The sequence below is a fragment of the Podarcis gaigeae genome, assembly GCF_964106915.1.
Source record: "Podarcis gaigeae genome assembly, chromosome: 11".
In the NCBI taxonomy this organism is placed as follows: Eukaryota; Metazoa; Chordata; class Lepidosauria; order Squamata; family Lacertidae; genus Podarcis; species Podarcis gaigeae.
In genome coordinates, this window is record NC_139687.1 from 10,411,679 (window position 1) to 10,433,137 (window position 21,459).

The 21,459-nt window shown below is 42.9% G+C and overlaps 1 protein-coding gene and 1 long non-coding RNA gene across 10 annotated transcripts in view; one reads left to right on the forward strand and one right to left on the reverse strand.

Annotated features, from left to right (window-relative positions):
• CNTNAP4 (contactin associated protein family member 4) overlaps positions 1 to 21,459 on the reverse strand; it is a 361,367-nt gene that overhangs the window by 209,395 nt on the left and 130,513 nt on the right. For 7 of the 9 annotated variants that reach the window (XR_014555948.1, XM_083701906.1, XM_083701904.1 and 4 more), the window contains exon 2: positions 12,584 to 12,694. The exons of 1 other annotated variant lie outside the window; for it this stretch is intronic. Coding sequence is in view for 5 of the 8 variants with exons in the window: in XM_083701906.1 (XP_083558032.1) it covers positions 12,584 to 12,694 (111 nt within the window). In the remaining 3 variants the exon portion in view is untranslated. Of the gene's footprint in view, positions 1 to 12,583; positions 12,695 to 21,205; positions 21,294 to 21,459 lie in introns of those variants that run through there. One more of the 9 variants, XM_083701911.1, reaches the window with a different exon arrangement.
• On the forward strand, positions 6,454 to 12,787 carry LOC310826829. Its single transcript, XR_014556003.1, has 3 exons — positions 6,454 to 6,612; positions 7,554 to 7,763; positions 12,513 to 12,787. It is a non-coding gene; the product is annotated as an uncharacterized lncRNA (long non-coding RNA).

Here is a 21,459-nt window from a genome sequence, read left to right on the forward strand (position 1 = left end):
GGCTGTGCACCTGGTCCTTCAGGGGCACAGTCACCCCATTCAGGACCAGGGAGTCCTCCACACCCAACCGCCTCCTGTCCCCCAAAACATTGTTCTGTAGTTTTAGGTGTATCAGTAGATTCACAGCCATACCATATTTACTCCCCAGGGCTCTTTTAAAGGAACCTTATGGTGTCAGCCCCACACACTATTTTTCCCTTTTCTTTTCTTTTTGCCCTGAGCACAATTAATTGTGTACAATTACAGGTATTTGTGTTCCCTGAAGCAGTCCTGCAAAAGGATCTTCTTGGTGATGATGCCAAGATTGTGGAATTCCCTACTGGAAGAGATCCCCCAGATTCCCTTTCTTCCCTTCAGTTACTCCAGCAAACTTCTAAAACATGATCTGTTCTTTTATATTTTTTACTCTAAAATTTAAGTCAACATTTTATATCTTTGCACTGCTATCTTTTTGATGTTTTAATTTAATTCCTGCCAGTTTTAGTTGTGATATATGTACTATTTTCTATTCTTTTGTATTGTTTCGATGTATTTTTATATTCTTATTATAAGCCACTTATTGCTTTAATAGGAAAAATGGAGAAGAATGATAAACTAAACTAGTTCAATTAGATATTCTATACTGTTATCTTATTCAAATTTGTAATCTTAAGCAGTGGAAGTCATTTCTGCTTTTTAAAAAAAGATTAAAAGTCATTCTCCTATCTCTATTTATTACCACAACTTCATTTAAAATGAAAAGGAAGGGTGGTGTATTTCAGTCAAATAGTGACTGCTTCAACAAAATGGTGTACAGTGGAACCTTGGTTTCTGAATGTAATTCTTTCTGGAAGACCGTTCGACTTCCAAAATGTTTGAAAACCAAGAAGCAATGTGCGGGTGGAAAAATCCATTGAGAAAAAAGAGAAGCATGCTGCGAAAGCAATTCGACTTCTGAGGCGCGTTCGGAAACGGAAGCAATTACTTCCGGATTTTCGGCATTTGGCTTCTGAGACGTTTGGCTTCTGAGACACTCAAAAACCAAGGTTCCCTTCAGTATTATTCTGAAATCCTCCCCCCCCCCCCTTATTGGTTATTTTTCATTCAAAGGCACACTTCTAGGAAATAAAGTACATTATATATCCAGAACTAGCCTTACATTTCTGAATTTCAGATTAAATACTTCCTTTCCTTCAACAGGCTTATGGGTGTTCCCGAGAGTTAATTAAACATAAAACTGGAATCAAACTTACCATTCCTAAATGAAGGAGAGATTCTGAAACTGATAAGATTGGAAGGATAATTTATGAGAAGGCCTTTAAGCCACAAAGAGCTGAAGCAATATTTTAGCAAGAAATTAAGCATCCGTTCTAGGCAAACAATCTGACACACTGATATCAAATTCTCAGTGGTTCATGTTTGTTCATCAATTCTTTTTTAGGGAAGAATCATGGAGAAAGTTTGGGTGGTGATGGGGAGCATTAGATTGCCTTTAAGCTGTTGGCAGAACAGTTTGGGGCTACAAGCAATTGTGGTAACAGGGTTTGTTGCATAAGCCAGTATTTTCTTTCATACCAGCAAGTTCTCTCTGCTGAAGATGGACAAATTGAAATTGAAATACTTTATTGTCACTTCTACAACTTGTATACAGTGAGATTACATGAGCATTCCCCTCAACTCTCTTAGTCGTAATTCCCCTCGTTTACTGACGCACAACCACCAAACCCAAAAGTCAGTTGCCCTGTTGTTATCTTTTCATTCAGCAGCCTAACAGCCCATGGATAGAAGCTGTTCTTTACCCTGTTGGTGCGACTAATCATGCTTCTATATCTTCTGCCTGACTAATCATGCTTCTATATCTTCTGCCTGAGGGCAGGAGATCAAGAAATTGCCAGCCAGGGTGTGAATCATCCCTGAGTATTTTCCTCACTCTCCTGAGGGAACTTTCTTTTGCTATTTCATCCAGCAGATTCACGGGACAGCCCATAATATCTTGTGCTGTATTCACCACCCTCTGTAGGCACTTCCTATCAGTTGATGTCAAACCAGCATACCACACCGTGATGCAGTATGAAAGGACACTTTCTATTGTCCTTTATTATCCACTTTCTAATACGTGGATTCTGTTTTAAACCTGTGCACCCATCCATACCCTAACATTCCTGGATCACTACAAGGCAGAGTACCTTGGGAGATCCTATTCTCATTCGGACTTTTGCAAACAATGTTATATACAAGTGACATATTTGCCAGTTCAGCTGCACTGATGGCTCCCCCCACTCCGAACTGTAAATCAGGCATATCTGCAACAACAGTATTATTGTTCTATAAGGTGTGGTTTCACGCAGCCTTTCTATTTTACCCCTCCCCTCATTTCTCCCTCTCTCTCCTCCTCAAAGTTAACTTCAGTTCGAATATCAATCAAATACTTTCTTAGACTGCTTCATGCAGCAGTGACCCTAATGAAATAAATAACTCTTTTTAGTACTGAAAAGAATTGGATCTCAGGGGCTTTATATCAAAACTATCTCTGTAAGCAATTTCATGGTCTGTGGTATAGTACATGCATGTATTATTAAATACTTTGTATATATATATTTAAAAACTTCTTTCTGGTGTTTCAGCTCCTATTTTTTCTTTCCCGTGTTATGATCTACTTTTCTTTTCCCTTCCTAAATAATATTTCAAGACCAAATGCTAAGTGGTGCAATTCTTCCCATGCTATCCCCCATATAACGTATTAGAACGGGCCACTGGGTTCCTTACTGGAAATTGTTTGCCCTAAATACACATTAATGATTTTAGTTTAAAAATTATGTTTGAGTGGTGGGCAGAAAACTTTTCCCCTTTTTTCTAAACAGTCTAGAGACCAATTAAATGCATCTCTAAATTGCTGACTGACTGAGATTTTTATCCACGGAGTTCTCTTTTCAGACCTGCCTAACTCAATACTTTCCCTCTTGCCTGGACTACTTTACAGCTGGAAGGTTTTTCTTCAGCACTTGGGAAATGTAATGAAGTGGATGTATATTTTATAAATGCATATATTCATATACAGCACTGATAAGGAAAAAAAGTCCTGGGATGCGGGGATTTACTCCACTGCCCAGCTCATCGGGGTGCCAGTCCCCATGGGTCTCTCAGGTCAGCAAAAGAAGGAGTCTCCAGACAAGTTAAAGAAGCAAAACAGCAGTCAGTAGACCTGATCGTTATTTGTTGCAACAACGTTCAAATACACAAAGAGTGGGTACCCCAAGCATGGGGTTGTGTGAATTTCTCCCCATTTCCCATTATGCATTTTTCAACAGCATCATCAATATATCACAAATTCGTCACAAAGTAGGAGTGTTTGGCATGTAGAAACACTCTCCTCCTAACAGAGGGGAGGTGTTGTGAGCAGGAGCTGGTTCCCCGTCAGCAGGGGGGCATCTTTGGCCCCCTGCGTCAGCTTACCTGGCTGCCGTGCCGCGCCTGTAGGCCAGCCAATCAGGCTGGCTTGGGGGCGGGATTTAGTCGCATTCAAGCCGTGGCAACTCTGTGCCCTCATTGTGCACCCAGAAGTCGACGGATCACCCTCCCTCCCTCCCTCCCTCCCTCCCTCCCTTTAGGTCATATCTATTCTTCTGACCTTGCTATGGACTTTGGTTGGTTGCCTTGGTTGCCCAGGGGGCCTGGTAGGAATTTTTACCCATTTGTTTTCATGGTTTTCCGCCTACCTCGTAGCAATTCGTCACAACTTTTGGGCATTGGCGGTTAGGCATTGGAATAAGTGTCATGTGTTGGAGGATTGGGTATGGCCATCATCTACCCCTCCTCTTTTGGGTATTCTGTTAAAGGAATCCGGCAGTTGTGGATCCTGTCCGATGCCCTGCTGGTGACTAGGGCCATGGAACGACCCCCGGTGACCTCAGGGGAAGCTTCCAGTTGTATTTTCATCAACAAGCTTCTCCCATTGGTTGTTAACCTTCAGATGACTCCCCACTGAATGGGGTAGAGTCATGTATAGATTGTTTGATCCAATGCCTAAGCCAACACCACTCACACGCTGTAACCAATAAAGTTGTGGCCTTCTTTAGCCCATTAATCTAAAATACATGTGTCCCTGTGTTTTATTTATCTCTAAGTGGGTGGCGGGTCCTCGACTCACAACCCACCCCTGTCAATAACCCCAGTTCCCAACACCTTTTAACTATGCTCTTCCCCAAAGAACAGTCAAAGTATTTCCATATCCCCCTAGCTGCAAGGCTTTCCTGTGCTTCTCCTTTGAAAGTATCAGGATTCAACCCACCAACCCAATGGATTTCTGTCTGGGGTATGTGCTGCCCTTGATCGCCTCCTGCCTCCTATTGTGAGGCTAAGGTCACCCCTTATGGAGGAGCAAGAAGTATGTGACCTTATGCTTAAGGGATTATGGAGGCAGGATGAGGCCTGGATTCCCTTCTTCCAGAGGAGTCATTAGCTGTTGTAACCAAGGAAATCGGTCAAGCTGTTGAATTTTGGCGATTATTTGTGACGTTTCTAAAGTTTTCTGTACAGTCATACCTCGGGTTACAGGTTGTATTTTTTCAGGTTGCAGACCGTCGAAAACCCGGAAGTACTGGAACAGGTTACTTCCAGGTTTCGACGGTTGTGCATGCGCAGAAGTGCTAAATCAAGCTTTGCACATACACAGAAGCGCCGGATCGCAACCCACACGTGCACAGACGGGGGTTGCGAATGCTGCGGGTTGCAAATGTGCATCCCGCATGGATCATGTTTGCAACCCGAGCATCCACTGTATTGGATTGTCAGAGGAAACAGTACGATACATGGTATCGACTTATTGCTACAATTTTCTAGACTGCTTTTCAGAGCTTCTTTGCTGTTGTGCATTTATGGTGCTTGTGTAAACGGTCATTGTCCTGGCCTTAGTTCAAGGCTGTGGTGGGAACTTGAGATTTTTGGGGAGTCATTTAACTCCCCCCCCCCCCGATTCCTGGTTTTAACAGCACTTCATGGAACTGAATTCTATGAGCATATAGAACTGAATTCTCAGCAAGTGTAACTGCACAAAGGAGTTGTGTGGATATTTTGTTAGCCCTTGCAATCCACTTCAGCTGCCTTCCTTTGCATAAGTCCAGGCAGCTATGAGAGTGCAGGAATGGGTAAGAATTAGGTAACTGATGTAAATAAAGCCCATGTTTCAACACTTCTCCATAAACGTAGATGGCGCTCAACTCTGTTTCTTCTTCTTGTACTTATTCTTTATACACTTATATTAGTCCTCTTCATGCACAAAAGTCTGGAGAAATGAAGAAGTAAGATTGTGCCTTCTAGTTTTATGCCCAACTTGCACATGGATCAGGCCTTCTGGACAAAGCCATTGTATGAATAAGTTGTACACACTGTTAGATTCCAGTGGAGCAAATAGCTAATTGGAGTGGCCAAATAGAATAGCTTCATCAGTTATCCAATAATTTAATTAGACAGCACCTTTATGGTACCGAGTGACAGAATAATTTGGCCACTATGAGGAAATTTTGTCTATGGTATGATTTTTTCCCCACCTAGTCATTTTGAGACTTTGGCTTCCTATTGGCAAAATTTGACAATTCCAAAATGCAGACTTGCTTTCACTTTTGTAAGATAGAATATACTGCCTTCGGCTGTACTTAAGAGTCAATTTCAAAAAATTTCACTGGAAAACTGTTATGTCCATGTGGAGATGGCAGTATGGAGTCAGTGGCTCATGTGCTTCTGGTTTGCACTGTTTATAAAGATTTGAGGAGCACAGTTATTACCCCTCTACTACTGTCCATGCCAGGTCACTCAATGATTGCTACTGTGTCCTTTCTTTCAGCAGATCAAAGTGATTGGATGACAGCAAAAATTGCAAGGTTTGATTATTGATGTAATCCTCCAAAATGTATTTTGTATAGTTAAGTTTTTATCTCTATCTTCAGTACATTTTATTTTATTTTATTGCTATGGCTAGTGGCTGATGCAAATAAAGATTCTTCTGATTCAATCTAGGAAAGGTTAAGCACATAGGCCAGTCTCCAACTATAGTAGACCAAGTGTCCAGGAGCAGGTAGCATGGTCTGAGATAGGCAAGAGTTCCTATTCATAGGGCAAGAATGGTAAGGTTGAAGGGCCAGAGGTAGAGGACCTAATTCTGTGATAAAAAGTGTACTATGAATGCAAAAAGTCCCAGGTCCAGTCCCTGACATATCCAGGGATAAGCCTAAAGGCCTGGAGAGCCATTGCCATCCTGTGTAGACAATACAGAGGTGGATAGATTAGTGATCTGACTCAGTATAACACAGCTGCCTATGTTTCAGTACAAACAGATGGTCATATTCCACAAGGGAGTGAGGCAGGCCACAGGAGTCTCTAAAGCATCCACTCTCTCCGATTAGATGCTCAGTCTGTGGAACAAAGCCTGAGGGCTGCAGTTATATAAAGCCAGCTTTGGGATGGGGAAAGAATTTTTGTTTGGTTTACTTTTTGCAGTGAACTGATCCGGTCCGACACTCCCAACCTTGCATGTGGATTACAATTCAATTCCCCATCACATTAAACACTTTTCCAGATTTTTCAAGCGCAGATGCACACACAAAAATGTGTGTTTCATTTAAAAGTTGCATACAACAGGTGGGTTTTACAGCTGAATGCATGGAAAAGCATGGGGAAATGTCTGTTTTACTTGCACATGTCTACTCCCTCCAGCAGCACAGCACTGCAGCCCAAGAACCACAACTGCAGTTCAAGCTTCACCATACCCCATTCATCCTCCTTGGCAGTCTTGCATCTGCCCAGCCCTCCAGTGAACAGAATTTCCGGTCTGAGATAGATTGAGTTGGGGATGTTCCTTCACCTACTCTGTACTGAGGGCTGGGAGCAATAAATGTGTAGGGGTGGGTGCTGATAAACAGGTTAATTTGGTCACATCGTTGGCAGGATGTGTAGGAAGAATTAATGTGGGTCCACGGGTGGCGCTGTGGGTTAAACCACAGAGCCTAGGGCTTGTCGATCAGAAGGTCGGTGGTTCAAATCCCCACGACAGGGTGAGCTCCCATTGCTCGGTTCCTGCTCCTGCCAACCTAGCAGTTCGAAAGCATGTCAAAGTGCAAGTAGATAAATAGGTACCGCTCTAGTGGGAAGGTAAACAGTGTTTCTGTGCGCTGCTCTGGTTCACCAGAAGCAGCTTAGTCATGCTGGCCACATGACCCGGAAGCTGTACGCCGGCTCCCTCGGCCAATAAAGCAAGATGAGTGCCGCAACCCCAGAGTCAGCTACGACTGGACCTAATGGTTGGAGTCCCTTTACTTTACCTTTAAGGGGACATTTGAGTATCCATTGGCACCTTTGGCTACGAAGGGTATTTTTCCGGAGACCAGATGCTCTGGCTTGTGGGTCCCTTAGGCTGCATTCACATGACAGCTTATTTCATTTTCACAACATTTCCCAAATTGTTAATTTCCGCATTATATCTGAGCTTGCAGAAAATGAAAAAAACACTTCTGGAACCAGAGTGGAACCATGATGGAATATAGAACAAATTTAGCACTAATTTTCATATTATTTTCAAGCAGGTCCCCTACCCACCCACCGGAAACATGGAAACGAAACTTGCAATATATTCCACTATAGTTCCAGATGTACCTTTTACATCGTAGGGAAAAGTCATGAAAGTGGAAGGAATGGCCTTAATCTCGACATGGAACTTCCTTGAGGCTAGCCTACCACACCTGACTGGAGTCATAGGACATGTTAAGGGCAGGAAGACTTCTGTTCCCTGTAAGGTAAGACTCAAGCTTAGGTCATGCCTTTTGGCATGGGTAAGGGGTAAATTTGGGAAAATGAAATAAGCTTATGGGACGTGGGTGGCGCTGTGGTCAAAACCACAGAGCCTAGGGCTTGCTGATCAGAAGGTTGGCGGTTTGAATCCCCTTGACAGGGTGAGCTCCTGTTGCTCGGTCCCAGCTCCTGCCAACCTAGCAGTTTGAAAGGGCAAGTAGATAAATAGGTACCACTCCAGTGGGAAGGTAAACGGTTTTTCTGTGCACTGCTCTGTTTTGCCAGAAGTGGCTTAGTCATGCTGGCCACATGACCCGGAAGCTGTACGCCGGCTCCCTCGGCCTATAGAGCGAGATGAGCGCCACAACCCCAGAGTTGGCCACGACTGGACCTAATGGTCATGGGTCCCTTTACCTTAAGAGGTTGGCTTCCCCAAGGGTAATGTTAGTTTCCCAAACTTCTCACTTTCCCTACAGATGTTATCAATATAAGAGGTCCTAGTTCAACCCATTTCAAGTTCTATGTCCCTTTATGGTGGGTTGGGTCACAAAATGCACACAAAGGGATGGAATAGCACTCAATGGAACAAATAGGGTTCTTATGATATGCAACAGGATGGAACAGACCTATGTTTGAGTGGCAGAGAGACCGAACCAGCGACTCAGCTCATTCCTAAGCCAGCCATCATATTGTTTGCTATCCAGTTTGCCTGACACAGGTGGGCTGGTAAACTGCCATAGAACTTTCTGGTCATTATTTCATTATTTGCGTAATGCGGCAGAGCAGCAAGGATCAGGCTAATAGCTTCATCTGCCTGAGATCTGTCTTGTTGCTACCAGACTATATACATTCAGTTCCCCAGCACGTATATGCATCTAGGCTTTGTCTACACAACTAGCAGCTTACGTTTCTGTACCCTGCATGATAAATATTTTGCAATTCCTTACTGATCTGTTTTTAAAACTTTGACCTTATTTGAAGAATTCCAGCTGTTAAACTAGATTAGTAATTAATTTGGAAACCTGATCAGGACACCTACTAGAGAAAAAATGCACCGACAAAATGCAATTACATTTCAAATTCTCCCATACATTGCAAATAGCATTTTCTGCTTTCTGTAGAGTTCTCTGGATGACAACGTGTTGCTCACAATTCTCCCTATGGATGCAGTTAAAGAGCTTCAAGATTATTATCCAATGCAATGGACTATCCAAAGTCTGCAGTGCGATCAGACAGGGGGAGCATATCATCTAAAATTGCTTCCACTTATATTCATGTCTAAATATTTAATCATATAGATATCAAAGGCAGAACATAATAAAATTCATTCAGAGGATGAGCTATATAATTAATGTTTGGAGAAATATTTAGAGAGGTGACTCAGCCGAAGGCTTCATCATTCTGGCAATTATGAGGGGGGAGGGGGAATAGCATTTAATGATTTTAATTCTGAATGTGCTGAGGTCTTTGTCTCCGTGGATATTAATATGCAGTGGTCTGTGTCTGTACCATTATACCTTTTTCTTTTACTAATCGTTTATTTGGGATTCTAACATTTCTTTTTTGACTCTTCCATGCAAGAATTCTCCTTACATCCTTCCCTTCTCCACCCAGCCCTCCTTCCCTCTCCCCCAAAATCTTCACACCAGTTCAAACAGAAACATTTAAACAAATGCTAATACAAAAAGAGGATTAAACGAGGATAGAATAACTTTTTTCATCATGAATGTTACAAATACAGTGGTACCTCAGGTTACAGATGCTTCAGATTACAGGCGCTTCAGATTCCAGACTCCTCTAACCCAGATATAATACCTCAGGTTAAGAACTTTGCTTCAGGATGGAAACACTAATTGCTTGGCAACAGTGGGAGGCCCCATTAGCTAAAGTGGTACCTCAGGTTAAGAACAGTTTCAGGTTAAAGAACAGACCTCCAGTTCTTAACCTGAGGTACCACTATAACTAACAAAAAATAATAACACTAACTTAATGGAGAGATAAAATCAACATTGCACTCCGTTTCCCATGTCATTGGAATAAAGGTAAAGGTACCCCTGACCATTAGGTCCGGCCCTGGATGACTCTGGGGTTGCAGCGCTCATCTCGCTTTACTGGCCGAGGAAGCCGGCGTACAGCTTCTTGGTCATGTGGCCAGCATGACTAAGCCGCTTCCGGCGAACCAGAGCAGCGCACAGAAACGCCGTTTACCTTCCCACCAGAGCAGTACCTGTTTATCTACTTGCACTTTGACGTGCTTTCAAACTGCTAGGTGGGCAGGAGATGTCATTGGGATATTACTCTGCCAATAGTTCCAAGAATCCATTCCAACAGATCTTTTCCTTATGCAGTTTGCTAACTAGGACCTTCACATGTGCTGCCTGAAGAACTTGCATCCAGGAGGTCTTGCATCCATCCCTCAGTATCTGGTGAGATACGCGGAAGCAACACAATCAGCAGGGCAGAGACACACTAGCTTCCCTGCAGATGGGTCACTTTCCAGGAGAGGTTGAGGTGATGGAGATCATAGTGTTGTCTGAGTGCACCAGCAGCCTCAATCTAGCACTGATCCCAGTGCACCCACACTCCACCCAGAAAGTGACCGCAAGTCACTTGCCAGCAAGCAGGAGGAGAGAGAGCTCTTGTGCTTAACTCCTGCTTGCAGGCTTTCCTTAGGCATCTGGCTGGTGAGAAAAGGATGTTGAATGCGTATATCAGTGAAGACCTTACTTGGAAAATAAATACAACCCAAGTGGTTAAGAAAGCCCAACAGAGACTCCATCTCCTCAGAGTATTGCGAAAGAACTATGTCAATCAACATTTGATGATCTCCTTCTACTGGTCCAAAGTAGAAAGTATCCTTTCATACTGCATCATAGTGTGATACGCTGGTTTGACATCATCTGATAGGAAGTGCCTATAGAGGGTTGTGAATACAGCACAAGATATTATGGGCTGTCCCATGAATCTGCTGGATGACATCGCGGAAGAACGTTGCCTCAGGAGAGTAAGGAAAATTCTCAGGGATGATTCACACCCTGGCCAGCACTTTCTTGATCTCCTGCCCTCAGGCAGAAGATATAGAAGCATGATTAGTCACACCAACAGGGTAAAGAACAGCTTCTATCCATGGGCTGTTAGGCTGCTGAATGAAAAGATAACAACAGGGCAACTGAGTTTCGGGTTTGGTGGGTTTGCGTCAGTAAACGAGGGGAATTACGACTAAGAGAGCTGAGTGGGGGGTGCTCGTGTGATCTCACTGTATACAACTTGTACAAGTGACAATAAAGTATAAAATAAAAGTAACTAGATGGGCCATTGGCCCAATCCGGCAGGCTCTTCTTATGTTCTTATGAAGAAAACATTGCGACTCCACCCAGGGGAGTAGTGTGGGGGAAGGGGCTGCCAGGGCAATGACCCTGGGCAGGTTTTTTCTGGGGGATGCCTCTCATCGCAAAGCAGTTCAGGACGGGCAGGGAGGCGTGAGGAGGATGCAACAGCCATGCGGCCTTTGCTGCCCTGCCAGCCCCGAGCCAGGACTGGGCTGGCGTGTTATGCCCCCGCTCTGCCACACCGCTGACTCTACCCTACCAAGTGACATGTTTGCGGGTTATTTGCTACTAATGGAGTAAAACCCTGACCCTGTGGGAGCATTGCTTCTGCTCTTTCTCCAAATCCGCTCTGCTTTTTGGGTGGGCAGAGTTGCAGCCGGGCATCAGGGCAGTGATTGACGCCCCCTTCGTCACTGTCTGGGCCATGTTGGCAGAGCTGGGCAGGGTCCTTCCCAGGTGTGGCCCCTCTGACCAAACAACACCAGCGGGAGGCGTGGCCATGGGAACCTTAAACTGTGACGTGGCCAGGAAGCCGTCCTCTTGTGCCCTTCACCAGCATGCAACTGCTACTTTACAGATATGTGACCCTTTAAGACATTTAGAGTATTTATCTCCACACTAATTCTGGTTAGGACTTTTCTCCAGCAAGTTGTTACCTTCACAGTAGATGAATTAAGTCTGCCTACAGTTACCTACCCCTCCAGAATTCATTATCAGGAAATATACCTAGACACTCAAATATTACAATATTTTTTGGTGGATTAGTTTCACATTCAAACCAGCACTTGACATTGTGTCCAAATGTGACAAACTATGGTCTGATCAAACCATAGTTTGCCCCTGCATACCAGCATCACATAAAAGGATAAAGCCCAACTTTGTGATCATGCTTTGACCAAACTGTTGTTGTTGTTTAGTCGTTTAGTTGTGGAGCCTCAGCTTCAGGATCTGTCCTTCCAGTGAGCACTCAGGGCTGATTTCCTTCAGAATGGATAGGTTTTGACTAAACTAGAGTTATCCAAATTCAGACACATATGGCAAACAATGGATTGATCAAACCAGATATTCATTGAGCTGTGCATGTGAGGGAAGAGGGGAGCAAGCAAACAGCAAAATACTCCAAACAACTTGAATGTCATGCCTTTCCAATTTTTAAATTTACAAATTAAGGAGGCTTATATAATCCCAAGCAGTTTGCATTAGTATATCATTATCATTCTGATTGGCCTACCAACCATTAATATTAGAAATGAGTGGTGATCTGGTCCCGTGCATTTGAACAGTATTCTAGTTTCATGCTCTGTGCTTGGCAAAGCAACCTAACACTGGATAATAAATGTCTGGTTCATAAAAAATTATATTGGTATATCCCTCAACCACACAAAAATAGAAAATATTGACAAATGTGTTCTTCCTATTTTGCAGTCTACACAAGACACCATACTGTTCATTTGTCCTCTTTGGCAAACATACAGCAATGAAGTGAGAATCCTTACCGTCTCTTCGATTAAGCCTTGCAAATCCTGGGCTGTGACTACTGGACAGCTCCGTTGAACTACTGAACGATGATTGAGGCAAGGCAGACACCAGCTGATCGTGACAATTATCTGTCAGAGAAAAACATCATGCATCAGGCTCGCGCACTTAAACAAGGACCGCTGAAAACCATAACTAAAACAGAACACTGGCAAACATCAGAATTGACCTTGTACTTTTCTGATCACGTCCCCACAGTGTGTGTCTTGGGTCTATTATAAGTTCCAGTCCTGAGCCGGCACTTTGTATTTGATCAATATTTCATCAGATTACCATGGTGTAATTTACTGGATTCTCTGACTCTTTCAGTGCCCCTTGTTCTAACTTAGCTTTGAAGACAGACTTGATAAATGGACGGGAGCTTACTAGCTATTATTTACGACCAGAACAATTGACACCTGCTAGTTCAGCTTCAGCTTGAGTAACACCCAGCAATGCCCTGTACATATGCCATATATATCGTTAGGTGTTAAAGTGCTATCACACTTTCAACGAACAGCTATCTCTAGAGAATTTTTGTAAAAAGAAAAGCCTGCATTAAGAATAGATGAGGTACTCAGCTAAGTGGTCTTTTTTGTTCTGCCAGGGTGGTTGTTTTTTTGTGGGGGGGGAGGTAATGTTTGTGATGTAGAAGGAACATGAAATCATTATCAGGCAATTATTAGTATGCAAGTCTTGGGCTTTTAACACAAAGCAGCAACAGTGTTTCAGAAAAGGGGATTTAGCAGCCGTTCCCAATCAATGGCGCATAAGCAAGCAGATTCTAATCAATATTTCAGGATGTTAAATCCTTTTCCAGCCTGATTGCTAAACAGGACAAGCATTCTTTCTCCATTTATATCTGCAAAAAATAAAATAAAAATAAAAATAAATTGAGAATCAATAGCTGCTCTAGTTTTAGCTGAAAGAAAACTGAATGGAAACAGAGAGAAAAAGGCCAGGTAATGATGCCCTGACTATGCCCTGTTGCCATTTGCTGTTTAGTAAAAGCAAGAAAATTATGTAAAACTTCTCTGTTGGAAAAGTAACCAATAGGTCCAATAAATAGCACTGGATGGGTCAAGAGTAGTCTCTTTGGTTGAACTCAGCAGAGTAAAAGAGGATCAATGCTGAATCTTGCCTTCTACCAAGAGATGTGCTCAATGAAGCTATAAGGGTTTACAATATCACATCTGCCTTTAAAGAAGGAATTAATTCTAATTCATTGAGCATCCTATCCAAAGCAATAATTTCTTAGGGAGCTAGGAAAAAGCAAAAACAATTATATCCGTACAATAAATCCTGATGAGAACTATTAGTGCTGGTTCTTTCACAATATCTGCCCAAAGGGGTTTCAAGCACCTTTGTTCTCCCTTCTCCCTAGAGGGGTTGGGGTCATGCAAATCAGTATGCATGTAGAGTTTTCATATTTACACTGAATTCCTATATTCACTTTATTTGGGTAGCCTCATTTTGTGGCTATTTACCTAGGGTGCACAGAGTCTGCTGGGATTTTCCTCAGTACAAGACCTTTTGGAAGAATAGTCTACGAACTGCAAATGAAGTAGCCCAGTATTCTGTTTCCAGTGGTGGCCAATTAGTTGGCACTCAAATGAATACAAAGCTAGAACCATCAGCTTCTTTATATATATAATTTTTATTAAATTTTCTGTTTTACAATTTAAATTACTCATCTTGCATCCTTAAAATATCAATGACTTCCCTTCTTCTCTATCCATGGTTCATTTTACATATCATAAATCCCTGCATATTTTACAAAAACTATACCATTCACTATTCCATTATTGCATCCATCAAAACTTATTTACACTATTGAATTTATCTTAATAAAGGTAAAGGGACCCCTGATAATTAAGTCCAGTCACAAACGACTCTGGGGTTGCGGCGCTCATCTCACTTTACAGGCTGAGGGAGCCAGTGTTTGTCCGCTTCCGCACAGTTTTTACGGGTCATGTGGCCAGCAGGACTCAGCCGCTTCTGGCAAAGCCAGAGCAGTGCACGGAAATGCTGTTTACTTTCCCACCGGAGCGGTACCTATTTATCTACTTGCACTACATGCTTTCAAACTGCTAGGTTGGCAGGAGCTGGGACCGAACAACAGGAGCTCACCCCGTCACGGAGCCAAGCGGCACAGTGGTTTAACCCACAGTGCCACCCATGTTTTCAGCTGTACACAGTTATTTCCCATATATTCAATAAATGTTTTCCAATCTTCTCTAAACATGTGTTCTTCTTGTTCTCTTATTTTATATGTTAAGTTTGCAAGTTGTGCATGTTCTGTCCACTTAAGTTGCCATTCTTCTTTGGTTGGGACCTCGCTTGTTTTCCAATTTTGGGCCGCAGTAGTAGCATACATAAATAACATTTTTTGACCGCTGAGAATTTCAATCTGATTTATCCCCAACAAGAAGGACTCTGGTTTTTTGGGGAAAGAACCATCAGATTCCACAGGCCAGGTAAGAAAAGGACTTTATCAGCTAATTTTTTTGTGCCCACAGAGTTAGTAGTGGCAATGCCACCCTCTAGCAATCAGCTTTGAGCATCCTTGATGTGCTTTCCCCCAAAAGGCCTTTTCAGGTGTTACAAATCATAGAATCATAGAGTTGGAATAGACCACAAGGGCCATCGAGTCCAACCCCCTGCCAAACAGGAAACACCATCAGAGCACTCCTGACATATGCAGTGGGAAGCATGTGAGGGAGCAGCAGGACAACCATGTTGGCACTGTCCCTTTCATTGCGCTTCAAGACCCCCAAGCGCCTCCAAAAATGAGACACAGTGACACAGGATTTTAGTTTAAGTTATTGGGCAAAATTTAGGCCACAACTTTATTGAATACAGAATGTAAGTGGTATTGGCTTAGGCATTGGAATCATCCGAACTATATCAGACTCCCCACGCAACGCGGGGAATCTGATAAAAGGGTGAAACACTGCCAGAGGGAGCGAGACTGCTGGTGCACGCCAGGTCTCAAGCTCCCCCCGGTGTCCCCATGGGGTCGTGGTATAGCCCTAGCCCCTCCGCGGGGTTTCAGACAAGACCCAGGCCAACCTCTGATTCCTTTAATGCAGTGGTTCTCAACCTGTGGGTCCCCAGATGTTGTTGGACTACAACTCCCATCATCCCTGAGCTCTGGCCTTGCTAGTTAGGGGTGATGGGAGTTGTAGTTCAACAACATCTGGAGACCCACAGGTTGAGAAAGGCTGCTTTAATGGAATACACTTGAACTTGGAGGGGTAGGTGATGGCCGCACCTCCCCAACTTTGCTGATCCAATGCCTAACCGCCAATCCTTACAAAGTTGTGACAGTTACTACATGGTAGGCAAAAACCAAATGGCTCCTCCAATTTGCCAGATGGAAAAATTCCTACCGGGCCCCCATTGCAAAACAGGGGACCAACAATGTCCATAGCAAGGCCAGACAAACCTAAGTAAAGGGAGGGTGGGATCTGCTGCGCGAAGGCAAGAAAACTGGCAAACAATGTGCAAGGTATAATAAGGGTTTCTCAGCCGCCACCCCCCAAGCCAAGCGATTGGCTTTAGGCCCCAAGTGACTGGTAAAGCCACCAACTGGAGTGGAGCAGGGCTTGGCCCCGCCCACACAGGGTGGTGGTGGGTGCTCAGGGATCCGATTGCAATGTGATCCCTCAGTGAAGAGGAATCGATTTGTCATTTCAAAACAATATGAGAGATGGGAGTGAGAATGACAAGAAATGAAAGGTATATAAGGCCAAGTATAAGAGAGATCAGTTAGGTTGATATGCGCAACTGATATCAATATCCAACCAAATTCCTGGCTGCAGTTAAAAAAAATCTTAAAAACAAACAAGCCAGCATCCGTATCAGGGAGTCTTGGTAACAAACGAGCGTATTTAATTAAAAAGATTTATTGCAAAAAACAAAAACAAAACAGAGTTCACCGGAGCGGTGAGCACAGCCATCCACCATAAATCAAAGATGTCCCTTCTAAGGAGGGTGTTTCTGGCGAGACCAGAAACAGCTGTACTTCCTCTTGTGGTGTATTCTGTCTTGAAGACCCCCCCCATATGCTTAGACCTTGCGCTAAGAGGGTCAGCTTCCACCCCTTCCTCATTCACTGATAATATACTTCTGTGGTCCTTCCCACTCTCTGAGCTGCTTTCGATTCATTTTGTCCTTCACTGGCACGCTGGCAAGCTGCCGGCTGACTCTCTGCAACTCTGCTATCAGTTGGCATTCCTAATGGCGGGGGAGAGTTGGCTCTTGGCTATAATCCTCCTGTCTTGCAGTTAACCCTCTCTCTTGCTGGCTACTTCCTTCCCTGGGAGCTGGCTGCCAACTTTCCTTGGGGGCTGGCTCATTCATGACACCCAGGATAGTAATATTGACAGCCAAATCATCATTTGCATGCATCAAGCAGAGACAAAGGGGGCTGCATGCATTCCACAAAGTTGTGTCTGCTCATTGGGATGCTGATCTGCAAGCAGCGGCAGAAAAAGCTGAAGCAAACTATCAGACTTCGGGCCTGAAGAGTGAACAGGTTGCAAAGTTAGCTCAAGCAGTCTTCAGGGGGAAGAAGGGTGGGGAAAGAAGGCAGACAGTTGCTTGTGGTACCAGCGGTGCCAGGGGCTGATGGAGCGGTATATTGACTTTACTTATAATAGTAGCAGTTTAAAAACCAGATGTCTGCAAATGAGCAGTGCAAGCCAAAAGAGGGAAATGAAGAGAGAACATTGCATGGGAGGAGAAAAGCTGAAATGCAATTAAAAGGAAAGGCCTGGGGGAGATGAAATGCAGACACAGGAGAGTGTAGATCAACATATAAATAAATATTGGCCCATCAGCCAAATTAAGGCTCATTCACGTTATCTAAAACCTAATTCCACAATCTACCGTAATTTCAATGCAGATTTAATAAAAGAGCGGGCGTGAGATTTCTCCAAGCAGCATGGCGGCAAAGGTTGCAGATGCAAAATGAGGAAATGATTTAGCTCTTTCCCCTTTGGAATTCAGAAAGGATTATGATGATGCTTGAGAGATTTGGCATCCGCAGCTTTCAAATAAAATGAAGTCTGTTTACACTCAGAATTTCTTGCTTTGCCAAATCATGCATTCTGGACCATGAAAGAGGCAAGAATCATGAGCACTTTCCTAACTTTAACATACTATGGAGTAATTACGTTCATTACTACAGAGGAAATGATTTGGTATATGGAATATGCACTTATGTGGGCGTAAACCCCATTGAACTCAGTGAGACTTACTGCTGAGAATATATGCATAAACTTGGACTGTTAGACTACAACAGTTTACAAACACATCATTTAACTCGGTGGAACTAACTTCTGAGTAGACCAACACAAGATGGGGTAAGGAGTTGTGGGTTCAGGCTATTTTTATTCTTGTTTTTATTAGGTATTTTTTATTGTATTTTTATGCTGTGAACTATCCTGAGATCTAAGGATGAAGGCAGTTTACAAACAATAAATAATAACAGTAATATGTTTAGGTTGGGACTCTGTCAGCACTGTTTAGTCTAGCTAAACTAAGATCATTTCCTACAATGTAGGAATGATGTTTTATTCTATCTATCTATCTATCATCTATCATCTATCATCTATCATCTATCATCTATCATCTATCTATCTATCTATCATCTATTGCATTTTTAACCCACCTGACCCTTCAGATATTGTCATACTCCAATCCTATCAGCCCCAGGCAGGAAGGCCATTGGTTAGGGATGGTGTGAGCCATACTTCAGCAATTTACGCAGGGTCACCAGTTCCCTATCCCTGCTAAAATGTCCATTCAGTATTTCCATCTGTATCAACAGTGCATATTTGTGCATGCATGATTTCAGCCTGAGCCTACATATGCTGGAAGACTAAAGAAAAGATCCGCACAGATGTGTATTATGTCTAAAGGTAAAGGACCCCTGACAGTTAAGTCCAGTCACGAACGACTCTGGGGTTGCAGCGCTCATCTCGCTTTACTGGCCAAGGGAGCTGACGTTTATCCGCAGACAGTTTTTCTGGGTCAAGTGGCCAGCATGAGCAAGCCGCTTCTGGTGAAACCAGAGCAGCACACGGAAACGCCTTTTACCTTCCCGCCGGAGTGGTACCTATTTATCTACTTGCACTTCGACGTGCTCTTGAACTGCTAGGTTGGCAGGAACAGGGACCGAGCAGCGAGAGCTCACCCTGTTCGAACCGTTGACCTTCTGATCGGCAAGCCCTAGGCTTAGTGGTTTAGACCACAACGCCACCTGCATCCCGTAGTATTATGTCTAGATCAATCTTATCAGGTCCCTAAATTTATTTTTTTACATTGTAAAACAGTGCCATATCATGCCATGTGTAGTTTGCACATTTATAAACTAGAGAGCAGCATTGTCTATTTAGCATTTACTAAGACATTCAGATAATAAATATTTAAGATCAAGACAGATTTTTCTTAAGGTGGTTGGAAGCTGTAAGGTAAATGTAAAAAGGTAAAGGAACCCTGGACGGTTAAGTCCAGTCAAAGGTGACTGTGGGGTTGTGGCGCTCATCTCACTATCAGGCCGAGGGAGCTGGCATTTGTCCACAGACAGCTTTCCAGGTCATTTGGCCAGCATGACTAAACTGCTTCTGGTGCAATGGAACATCGTGATGGAAACCAGAGCACACATAAATGCAATTTACCTTCCCGCCGCAGCGGTACCTATTTATCTACTTGCACTGGCGTGCTTTCGAACTGCTAGGTTGGCAGGAGCTGCGACAGAGCAACGGGAGCTCACTCCATCGCGGGGATTCAAACCGCCAACGTTCTGATCAGCAAGCCCAAGAGGCTCAGTGGTTTAGACCACAGCACCACCTGCGTAGAGCTGTATGCAGCAGTAACCAAATGACTTGAACTAAGTGGACTATTGTAATAACTGAAGGCCTATGCAGGCATTACAGCTCTTGTGTTTATCCCATGCTTCTCCTCCAATATCCACACATATGGTCTCAAGGCACATGAGTCAACCACTGTACTGAAGCTGGCTTGCACCCAGATGGTTGACTAGCTGGGAGTCACTTATATACCACCTTGTGTCCCAAGATACAGGAAAAGCAGGAGAGCAATGCAAAAAATAAATAAAAACAAAATGCAACACCTGCATTTCTAGCTCACATATAATTCATATTCATAACAGTCATTTTCAGTAATCACGAAAACACATGGGAATCATTGATTTTAATAACGGTCTGTATACTGTCATTTCTTTCCTAAATAAAAAATGGCGGACATGATAGTCTGGTAGGAACTAGAATACAATTGAAACAGATAATGCAGCATGACAGATTAAACTTCTAATTTGTTAGCAATACAAAGCATTTCCCATCAGATACTGGCTATCATCTTAAAACATGCAAGGATGGCTCTTGCCGACTGTCTAAGATAAACAAAGCATTCTGTGTAATAAGATAACCTCCGTATTTGGAATATTCAGGTATGAAGTCATTTTTTCTCTCTCTCTCGGGGAAATTTTAAGTCAATTCACTCTACATCAGATAACAGAAGGGGTCTTTAGAAAGCACAAGTGTTTCTCCCATTGAAGACAGTGGTAAGACTGGCATTGATTTTAAAGAGCATTGATTTTAAAGGAGCTGGATTGCATCCAAAATGGGTATTACAGCGTGAGCAGAATTTAAAAATAATTGCTCTTGCTATGTGATACGGCCTAACCGAACTGTGTACGCTTGTGTGGTTTTTAGAGTAGCATGTGATGCCACGGTTTAAGCCAGGCTTATTTCCTGGAAGATTGCATTCCTGATCTCAGATATATACATAAATTGTGGCAGTGTTGTAGTGGGGCGGGCAGAGGATGACTTTTGCAATGCTCAGAGTGACCATGATATTGTTTGAATATCCCAGGCCTTAGCACTGACACTGAGAATAGATTCTGCTATTCCTTCACTTGAATTTAACCGTATTCCTAAACTTTAATCCACATTTCCCCCTGTAATCCAGGATAGTGCCTACAGTAGTTTGAATTTTGCTATTAAAAAGCAATACCATTGTTTTCTGAAGCTATAAATCACATCAACGTTACCTTGTGGAGAATAAGGAGATAGGTTAAATGGTTCATTTCACTTTTACCAACATGTGCAAACATTTTGTGGGCAGGTAGGAAAGGTTAATTCAATATGTAAATTCTTAGAATACACATGCAGTGTATTAATAGTATGGTAATAAAACAGTAAGACCTTGAAAGAGAACACAATAGGGCTTATGAATAAATTAATGGAGGTAAGATGGGTCTCCAATTTAAATGAAAAATGATATTGTATTAATATAAAAAGGAAACAGAAGGATATATTTTTAAAAGGTTTTTCTGCATATCATTGTATAATATCTTTCAACTAATTTGATAACTATTTAGAATGTCATTCTCCTCTGAAATAAGTCTGCCTTATGAATACTCACTAGATTATTAAATTGTCACTCTCTTTATATCCCCCTCCCATTATAGCTGGGAAGGTAGCACATTTTCATTATGTGTTTCACTAAAAAAAAAACCCTCCCACCAAACCTGGCAAACAACCAGACAGTAATTTAACTGTTGTTGAAATTACCTTAATTCTGATAAGAAAACATCGTTAATTTAAAATACATAGTTATTGCTACCATTAATGAGTTGCTTTCCTTCTTCAACCTGTTCTGGTGTCTAGAACATCCATCACTGGTGCACTGATTGCAAAAGAGGCTGGACCATTGTTTGGTCATAGAACACATGTTTTGCAACCAGAGAGTCTCATATTTAGTCCCTGGCATCTCTGGGTAGGGCTGAAAGAACTTCTGTAGGAAAGCCTGGAGCGCTGCTGTCAGT